Here is a 9,940-nt window from a genome sequence, read left to right as displayed (position 1 = left end):
TGTAAATTTAAAGTTTTTATTTTTGGTCGCAAATCGGTCACAAAATAAAAAAAATAAAAAAAATAAATATTATTATGAAACCATAATTTTTTTGTACTTGTGAAAATTGTCATATATATATATATATATCACAAAAAAACTAAAAACCATTGTCTGCGGTAGTAACAGCGAGTAGATTTCCTTCCTTATTGAATCTCAAGCGAGGAAGACTCTGAAGCAGTTGATACAATTAAGTGTCTAGTTTTACAAAAATGAGCATCTTGCACAAGAGCGCTAGAATTAATCAAATAACTAACCGGCAGTCCACCATCCGCATCTGTGCTTGTGAAAACATTGGTATTATCGATATCCCAAAACTTTATCTAGCTATCTTCACCTGCAGCCAAAAAGTGGTTTTGTGTGGTGTCAAACTGCACTACACCTGCAGTTGATTTCTTTCTGAACCCAACATAGTGCCTCTTTATCGCTCCTTCACTTTCGTTCCATTCAACTAGGAAAGAATCCCCCTCTTTACTTGTTCCACAAGAGAATAATCTGAAAGAAGGGAGCAGAAGTGACAAATAATTTGTTAAAAAGACAAAAATAATTAAAAAGGCTAAGTAAAATGGCACCAAAGATTTCACAACAATATGCCCAAAAAAAAAGATCTAGAAACAATAAACAAATTATATTACAAGTTTAAATTAATTAAGGTTCAATTTTAATAATTCGATAATATTACCTACTACCATCAGCACTGTAAAGCATTGTAGTGCACCAGCTGCCTGGTGCATCATAATCAACTCTAGGTCCCACATTATCATATAGCCAGGCCTTTATTTTTCCATCAATAGCAGTTGCGAATACAAACTGCAAGTTCACAACTAAAAAGGTTAACGCCACTGTAACATGTCTTCTATAATTAATTTAACATGTAATTGATATTATACCACTAAAAAACCCTATTGGTAGACTGGCAGCACCACAAAGAATAAGATTCTAGTGGTTCGCTTTGCTACAACAAATATGGTGGAAGAAAAGGAGCAGGCCTAATTGGCAGAGAAGTTGGCACAGTCATTGATAAGGAATTGCAAAATATGCACCCTATATATCAGTGGCATTACAAGTTTTAACGAATCAAGGTAATTATGGATTATTAGGGTAAAAATCTTAACAAGATTGTTATTGGTTACTATAGCTTTAGTTAGCAGAAATGGAGCCATGGATGCACAAAAATGAAGAAATATAAATGGTTGGATATGACATCCATCATAAGAAGTAGTACGCATTTCAATGGAGGTCTTAAAATAAGACAATAACTGATTAGCCCTTTCATTTTTGTGACATACCTGAATGCTTTCTTTATGGTGAGGACATATAGAATAAACTGGAGCCTCATGACCTTCAAAATTAAATAATTTCCGTCCCCCTAAATCCCAAACCTGTTTCATGTCTTACATTAGAAACTCCATGTTTTAATTATCCGCCTGTGAAAATTAATGTTTTACCTTTATTAGCTTATCATCTCCACAGTTTACAACACACAGTTGTTTGTTTGGATGAGCAAAAGCCAAGTCATTAACACCCCCAACGTGAGCATCAATCTAAATTTTTTTTTTTTTAAAAAAGGCAAGTAAATCCTACAGTTGCTTACAGTTGCTAGCGTAGATCATTTGATCCATTATAAGCATACAGGTGAACCAAATGCTTATTAAATGCAGCTCCTGTAGCATAAAAAACAATAAGATGACAAAAAAAGCACCTTATGGTGCTAATTTCTTATTGAAGGGCACATACCCACAAGACTTCCATCAAAATTCCATGTTACACGGTTGACAGAAATTGGTGCATCTTTGACAAAAGACGCCTGCAAGAAACTCTCAAATATAAGGAGCAAAAACATTATCGCTTCAAATTCTAAAGTACTGCAATAGATGTATCCAATATAAGGAGCAATTCGACTTCTATACACGGTAACAATAATAATAAATATAGAATGCACCTAATTTCAAATAACCCTGTCAAATATACCAAAATCGCAAAAAACACATAAATCACAAAAAAAAATAGAAAAAAATAAATCGCAAAACTTACCTCAACTAGTGTCCAAATAGCGCGAACGGCGTTGAGGAGTGACCGGACCTGCAATGGAGCGGAGATGGCGGCGTCAGGTGGGCTGGAGCGGCGTCAGGAGGGGCTGGAGCGGCGCTGCGAACGGAGGAGAGGAGAGGAGAAGGAGAAGAAAGAAAGAAGAAAAAAGAAGAAGGAGGGTGTCTAGCCTTTAAAGCCCTAAACTTTGTCGGTCGCAAATTTCATTAAAATCGGTCGCAATTTTTAACTTTGCGACGTCGTTTTACTTCGCAATAAAAGTGCGACCGATTTGCGACCATCAACTTCGGTCGCATATAATCGGTCGCAAATAGGTCACAGACTTTATTCCTTATTTTGAAGCGCGCAATTTTGCGACGGAATAACACGTACTGGCAGATCGGTCGCCAAATCGGTCGCCAATTGGTCGCAACCTGAAAAACAAACTCGCGGGAATTTTTAGCGCTACAATTAGCGACTGTTTGTAAATATGTCGCAAATTGGTCACAAAGGTGCGACCGATTTTAGTCGGTCGCAAAATCGGTCGCAAATCGGCGATTTTTTTGTAGTGTAAGTTTGAGGCCCCGAGGCTCGTAGTAAGTCTAAACCACTAAAATTTAACCATATAAATATGAATTTCAAATATTCGATCCATACTGCCATGCACAGTAAATCTCATAATTGTATTATACTTTGGCCCATATATAACGTGTTAAACATTTTATAGTTTGGGCCCAATTATAATACAAAACATCCTTAATGTGAGCTAACAGATTCATGCATTCACAAAAATAAATAACTAAGCCTCCTGATATATTTTATCGGTTACAATCCTACAACTGCAGAGTCTATTAACAAATAAGTATAAATAAGTTTTAGTACATATAGCTACATAATTAAATAACTGTTAATTTTAAAAATTAATTTTCTAGCTCTGCGTGGAAGGAGACAGAGCTCTAACCGGTCAAAAGAATCTACTTCCTGGAAGAATTTAAACAAAAGAAATGTGAGTTTAACGATGAATAATAATTAATGCATAACACAAGCATTCACACAAAATGCTTCCTAAAGTACTAAAACGAGCACTCATCCAATGAAATAAATGGCACATCATCAGCACCCACAAATAATCACACCTTCAAATAATCAAACACGTGGAGATTGGTCAGTAGCATCACCGAAACCCCCGATGAGCCATCTCTAACCGAGCAAAAGAATCTACTTCTTGGAAGAATTTAAACAAAAGAAATGTGAGCTTAATAATAAATAATAATTAATGCATAACAGAAGCATTCACACAAAATGCTTCCTAAAGTGCTAAAATGAGCACTCATCCAATCAAACAAATGGCACATCATCAGTACCCACAAATAATCACACCTTCAAGTAATCAAACACGTGGAGATTGGTCAGTGGCGTCATTAGAACCCCCCGATGAGTCGTCCTCACACATGGCCCATCCTCTGATGACGTGTGCGCCAGGGAGTCGATCCCCATACCTGGCTGACCGGTCTAATCCTCACTTGACCAGCCCTCTCATTTCATTTCATTTCATTCATTCATTTTTTAGAACTCTCTTTTCTTTTCCATACCATCAGGAGACCACCCTATGGTTTTCTATATAATACATATCATCAGGTGCACACGGGGGCGCCGATCTCCCCATACATGGCCGACGGTCAAATTTCATACTTTCATCATTTTCAGAATCGTCCTCACAAACTCATAAAATTGAGCGAGATCGAACCTCTAACTCATCGGATTGGGCTCGACAGTGGCTGTATCTCCGCCTCTAATGGTGCTTTCATCCTCAATGCTCCATCGCCAAAATTAATGGAGGAAAATCGTTCAGGAGGCGACTAGGTGTCGATTGAGACCATCCCAGCACTTAAAGTTGATGGAACGACGAGATTTCGCCGAAAAACTCAATCGCATGGTGACACACCTTCCAACCACCATCTCTCTTCATTCAGGCAGCTATCACGTGAACCAAAGCCACAAAGAAGCTCGCTTCGATGAGAGGATCAAGGTACAGTGCTTGTTTGCCGGATTCCGTGGCTAGTGGCAGGAAAACGGAGGGAAAGGGAGAGAGGTGAGCGGCGTGCGCGCGAGACGAAGAAGAAGAAGAAGAGAGAAGAAAAAAAAATATGGGGCTTCTACACTATTTCGGTTCAATTCAGTGATTTAATTCGGTTTTTGCTTGATTTATGGATTTTTCACTTGGTTTTTCAAAAATTCAAACTGATTTATAGATCTGATTTAACAATAATAAAATATTTTTTACTGAATTTCATTGGTTAGAATTTATGATTAAATTTTTAAATGAAAAATCTTTTAAAAAATTTTTCCATGTCGTTTTACCTATGAAAACTAATCATTGTCATTTTCAAATCGAATTTGAGCGTGTTTTCTTGAACCTTTAGCCTCCAAACACTATAATATGATTTATCTCATTCTTAATTGTACGGTAGTCGTCGATGTTCAATTCTATTAGGCTTTTTATAGTGTTCGCTTTTGACTCCCTATATTTAGATATTATCTCTATCTTCTCTTTTCAATTCTTACTCCTTTTTAATTTTTTTCATTTTTTTTTAATTGATGGGTTTCAAGAACTTTCTCAAGCATTTGTAAGCCATAAGTGACATGTCGTTCTAGTTGCATAAGTTTTTTTAAGGATTTTACAAATGGTTTAGTAAGTACTTATGTTTGTCTTGCTTATTTTTGCATTATTGTTGTATGTGTTGGTTAAACCTTAACATGTTTGCTCTTAATGTTTTCATTATCCGTAGATTACATTGGGTATCTAAATATTATGTCAAGACATCATGCTAGCATAATTTATGTTTCTTTCTATGCTTTTATCCGTCCTAAAGTGTGATGAATAAGTTTGTTACGATCTGTCACCTTAAGCCGGACCACTATTAGGATTTGAGCGGGTTTGTGGCCACAAGGCCCGTAATAAGCCATAAACAATGTAAGTCAGTAATTCTGTTCACATAACTTGCCTCATGCCTAAAACAACAGTCTAATATCTAAAATGGAGGCTCATTAGGCTATATCATCTTATTAAATAACTCACTTCAATAACTCACTGGGTCTACATTACTTTATTACGTATTACCAAATTATATATACACAAGTAGCATCTTTCAATAACGTATTTCCTTTGTTCTTGATTTTTCTTAGAGTTGGAGTTCTCATGGATCACAATATTAAGGGTGGTATTAAAAACCTAGATTTGGGGGAGGATGAAGAATCGCCCTTTGAGTTTGCTCCATTGACTCAATCGGTGGCTCCTATTTTCGATTACTCTCTCTAGTCGACAGGTGACTAATTGATTGGAGGGTGAATTTTAGTGCTATGAAGAGTACATTAGCTAGTATTTGGTGTCCAAGAAAGGGTAGTTTCATACCTGAGATTGAGCCTAAGGTTTTTATTTTTTCAATTCTTTCACATGGTGGTTCGATGTTAAGAGAGTTTGGACGGACAGGTGCTCTATAGACTTTCAACAATTCCTTCCTCTATGTATCTCCAAATCTCCATATATTGGAATTGCATCCTTTCACAAATTTGTTGTAGTTTTGTGTAGTCAGAACCTGGTTAGTAGTTGGAAAATGCAGACAATAGTAGTAAATTATTTTTTAACCTTCAACTAGTTTTGCCTCTAGAACTAAGTACATTCATATATATTGGGATTTACTTCAATTTAAAGAAAAAGCATCCCAGGATAGCATTTTATAAGGGTGTTTAAGACTTTTAACTTCTTAAATGCGTAGGAAATTTGGAAAAATAACATAATAAATGAGAAGACATTTTATTAATTCAATAGACCATTTTATTAATAAATACAATGCTCTTTGTTATCTCATACATGTGTGTGAATTGAAAACAACTAATTAAATAAGATCTCCATCAAAATAACACTAGGGAACTTGCATAAATCATCTTCACACAGTAACACTAGGGAACTTGCATGACCCATGACCTGTTCAGGAGAGCATCCAAACAAATTATTTAATTAATAAAAGATGAACAAAAAAGAAATATTAGAGAATACTGAGTACCCATGTAAAAAAATAAATGACCGAATATATAAATTTACTCATGAACTTTACAACTTTAACCTTCTGGCACCTTGAATTTTGTGAATATCCTATTGTACAATTGAACTTGCAAATTTTGATAACATTACACACTTCACCATATTAACATCAATAATTTTTAAGGTTTTTAATTTTTATATGCAAAATATTTATTTAATAAGTAGTTAGCATAGTTTTTGGAATAATAATTTTCATATTTTTCAACTTTTTAATAGGTGTTTAATTAATATAATTTTACAAGTTGAAATATTTAACAAAATAATTTACAAACTGTAGTGTTTAATAGGTGTAATATTATAAGTTAAAGTGTTTGATATGTCAAAATAAAAATAAAGGGTGTCATAAGATTAAAATAACAAAGTTCAAAGGTAAAAATTTTGTATTCAGTCAAAAATAAATAAATAAAAAGTCATAAAGCTCACTAGGATCTGTGGTGGTCTGCTTTGCAAGTCCATTGAAGTAGCAACTAGCACCTTGACTCCTGAATTGAGCCCAATAAGAGCTAAAAGCATAACTTGCATGCCAAATCACAGAAATTGGCTCATAGCAATCATTTCCAGGAGCCAAAGCTTCACATGTCTCATTCCCTTGACTGCAAACAGTGCTTAATTCCCTTTCAACCTCCATTAAACCAGCCTCTCTTCTTACTACACACCACAGCTTCCCTTTATAAGGCCTGTTATTAATTCCTTCAGGCAATGGCTCATACTCAGATTCTTGTCTTTGCCCACTTAAATCAATGTCATAAATAGCCTTCCCATTTTCATTAAACACACCCCAGTGCCTTTCTGTTCCAGGGCCATCTTTTCTGTTTTCATTATATAACGAGAAAATAAATGTTGGTATCATCGTACCTGGTCTAGCTGGTGTCCCCATTGGAGGGTTGGCAGTCATTTTTTTAACTAAATTCCTATTATAAGTTGCTGCATTGTGAATATTAGCACCAGCTTGATCTATATCACCACCTGAAGGCCACCCAGTTTCTGATATAGCTAATTGGATATTTGGGTATCCTAATTTAGACATAGCAAAAATGACAGAATCCAACATTTGGTCTAACATGTTACTATAGACTAACCCATTTGCAGGGTCAGTGTAGCTTTCTCTTGATCTGAACAAACAAAACTCAAGGCTTGTACTTGTGGGATCAGCAGAATATGAGAAATAAGGGTAAACATCAATAAAGAAATAAGATTTAGTACCATTCAAGAATTTCAACAAAGGTGGCAAAATTGAAACATTTGTTCTGAATGTCCCATTTGATGGTGGAAATGTTGTTTGGAGTATATCCATAGATAATGGAGTACCAACTTTGATATTTTTAATGTTGTGAATTTTGAGTGAGTTCTTGATGTTTCTCATTGCAGGGACAAGATTAGGCCAGACATAGTTCTGTTCTTGGACTGAGACAGAACTGAATATTTCATTTCCAACAAGAATGAATCTGATCATAGTATTTGGATAATATTGGAGAACATTTTGTCGGACCCATTGGTTGGCTAAGGTCTGGTCTGAGGCAATCCTGATGATTTCTTGATTTGGGACCATAATGGATACCTGAATCTTGGAACCTGCTAAGAGTCTCAAGATTTCTGGGTCTGCATTGTAGAGCTTCACACGGCTTGCATTTATGGATTTGAGAATTTGGATAGATTGATAAGGTGATGGTAAGTTGCTCCCTAGTTGCCCATAGTTTATGCCCATCTTGCCTGAAACTTGTGCATCTGTTATTGTTGTGAGGGTGATTAGTCAAGAAAGAAATAGGGAAAGCTAAAGCATTTGGTGTTGTCTCTGAATCTTTGAGACTATTGTTACCAAATCTAACCCTTTGTTTGGAAAGGAGGGGAAAGAAAATATTAAAGGAAAAATGATAATAATAGAGGAAAATAATGAGAAATTGCTAATTTTTTTCTATAGTTATTTTTCATCCTTGTGTTTGGAAATAATAAAAGAAAGAAAATAAAATTAATTTTCTTCATTTGGAAGAGTAAAATTTTAGAGGAAATAAAATGTTATTATTGAAAAATTGACAATTATGTACTCATTTAAATAATAGACTATTTAAAAAGACTAAAATTCATTAATTAATAAGGGCATTTGGGTAATTTAATAAAAATGGTGAAATTTTCACTTTCCTTCATTATTTCTCTTTGAGAAATTCAAAACATATGAGATCAAGTAGAAAATAAGTGAAATATTACTTCATTCGATGTTATCCTGTCCTTTTCTAAATAAAGGAAAATAACTTTCCCTAAATACTTTTCATAGTTTTTTTTTTTTCCTTCAACAAAATACTCTTCAAATATTTGGCTCAGAAAATCTTACCGGAGAAAGCAAGAAGAAATAAGAAAAGAAACACAGTAGCAGCAAAACCGCCGTGGCCGTGGCCGTCGTCGCTGCTACCACCAATACCGCTTGTCGGCATTTCTCTCCAGCCTTAGATTAGTGAGCTCTTACTTGAATTCGCACTTATTAACTGTACATGTATGATATATTCTTATAGGGTTTGAAGGAGTAGATAGATTGCAAACCTAAATTTCAAGAAGCTTTCTTTAATTAGCCAAGCATTCTTTGTAAGAATGTCATAATTAAAACTAAGATTCCTTTGCTCATAATTATAAAAGACAGACATGCATATGTACATAGTCATTTGACAAGTGAAAAGATAAAGCTTATAAGGTAAAAGCATGGAGCATGGTAGTTAATTAGTTATAACTTGTAAAGGCTCTTAGGTAGACGTCAAAAAGGCTACGTTATAGCATGTTTAAAATAAATTTATATAACATTCATTTCTTTCTTTCTTTCAAGAATGAAAAATTTTATTAAGGCAGTGTTTGACAAAGCAGTGTTTGAAATAAATTTATATTAAACTAAATTTTATAAAAAAGAATTATCGTAAATAGATTTTCATATTTAAATAAACTATCTAATTCATTTTAAAATATAAATTTATTTAAAATAAAATGAATTCCTTATAGATTAATATGTACTTATTTAAAATGAAATGAATTCCATCGAAATGAATTTCATATAATCCGTGAGAAGTGGCTTAAATGGTTAAATATGTTTGAATTCAAAAAACGATCTCTGTAATATCAGGGATTTGATCTGTGAAAAAATACTTTAAGGAAAAGATAGTTATAGACCCTGAAAAAAGATTACTCTCGTATCTAAAAGGATGTGAGGATACTTGTAAAAATAAAAAAAGAAAGTGAATTTCATATAATTAATTTTACTCACTTGTACTTAAAAGCTACTGATTTCAAAAAAAACTGTACTCTTGAGATTTAGAGTTATTTGCAAATCAATTCTAACTAAATTTGATTAAGCATAATCAATTCTAAAAAATTAAAACTATAGAATTTTAAATAACTTTTCATTTATGCCAAACATGGTAATTTGAATATGTAAGTGAATTTTAAAGTATTTTATGGAATCTATGCTAACAAGCTCCAAGAAGAATCATTTGTAAACAAAAACCTAAGAAAAATACATGTTTGCCCTTCATTAACAATTTTTGCTTTCAATCTAAAAAGAAAAAAATCTCTACTTCCCCTTCGTCTTCCTAAATAGCTATCAAGTTTTAAAATTTTCTAGATGTTCTTTGTCGAGTATTGGGAAGAAAATTTGAACCTTAATCTATTGTCAAGTCGTATTTATAGTTACCATTAAACTATACCTTGTGCACGGTAGGTATAGTTAATTTTAAGCTATCCATATTCATATTTGTTATAATTTTAATATTTTTATCTATTTCAAATCCATTTGGT

The 9,940-nt window shown here is 33.8% G+C and overlaps 2 protein-coding genes across 3 annotated transcripts; both read right to left on the bottom strand.

The window, feature by feature from the left end:
* Positions 1 to 139: 139 nt before the first annotated feature.
* LOC119369659 (topless-related protein 2-like) lies at positions 140 to 2,304 on the bottom strand. Of its 2 annotated transcripts, XM_089721957.1 has the most exons (5): positions 2,074 to 2,279; positions 1,777 to 1,846; positions 1,329 to 1,421; positions 722 to 849; positions 140 to 534 (listed from the first exon to the last, which is right to left on the bottom strand). In XM_089721957.1, the coding sequence occupies exons 2-5, from the start codon at positions 1,789 to 1,791 to the stop codon at positions 363 to 365; spliced, it is 408 nt and encodes a 135-aa protein (XP_089578083.1). In that variant the 5' UTR covers positions 1,792 to 1,846; positions 2,074 to 2,279; the 3' UTR covers positions 140 to 362. The 2 variants fall into 2 exon arrangements, 1 of the variants encoding a protein (XP_089578083.1); XR_016320992.1 differs by lacking the exon at positions 1,329 to 1,421 and having other exon boundaries at positions 2,074 to 2,304.
* A 3,558-nt stretch (positions 2,305 to 5,862) lies between these two features.
* On the bottom strand, positions 5,863 to 8,722 carry LOC105639117 (putative glucan endo-1,3-beta-glucosidase A6). The gene is made up of 3 exons (XM_012223065.4): positions 8,496 to 8,722; positions 6,593 to 7,894; positions 5,863 to 6,052 (listed from the first exon to the last, which is right to left on the bottom strand). The coding sequence occupies exons 1-3, from the start codon at positions 8,593 to 8,595 to the stop codon at positions 6,015 to 6,017; spliced, it is 1,440 nt and encodes a 479-aa protein (XP_012078455.1). The 5' UTR covers positions 8,596 to 8,722; the 3' UTR covers positions 5,863 to 6,014.
* Positions 8,723 to 9,940: the final 1,218 nt, after the last annotated feature.

This window comes from Jatropha curcas, chromosome 5 (assembly GCF_041381405.1).
Source record: "Jatropha curcas cultivar XTBG-Jc1 chromosome 5, XTBG_Jcur_1.0, whole genome shotgun sequence".
Classification (NCBI taxonomy): domain Eukaryota; kingdom Viridiplantae; phylum Streptophyta; class Magnoliopsida; order Malpighiales; family Euphorbiaceae; genus Jatropha; species Jatropha curcas.
Note: the sequence above shows the minus strand (reverse complement) of the source record. Positions and strands in the feature narration are given on the sequence as shown.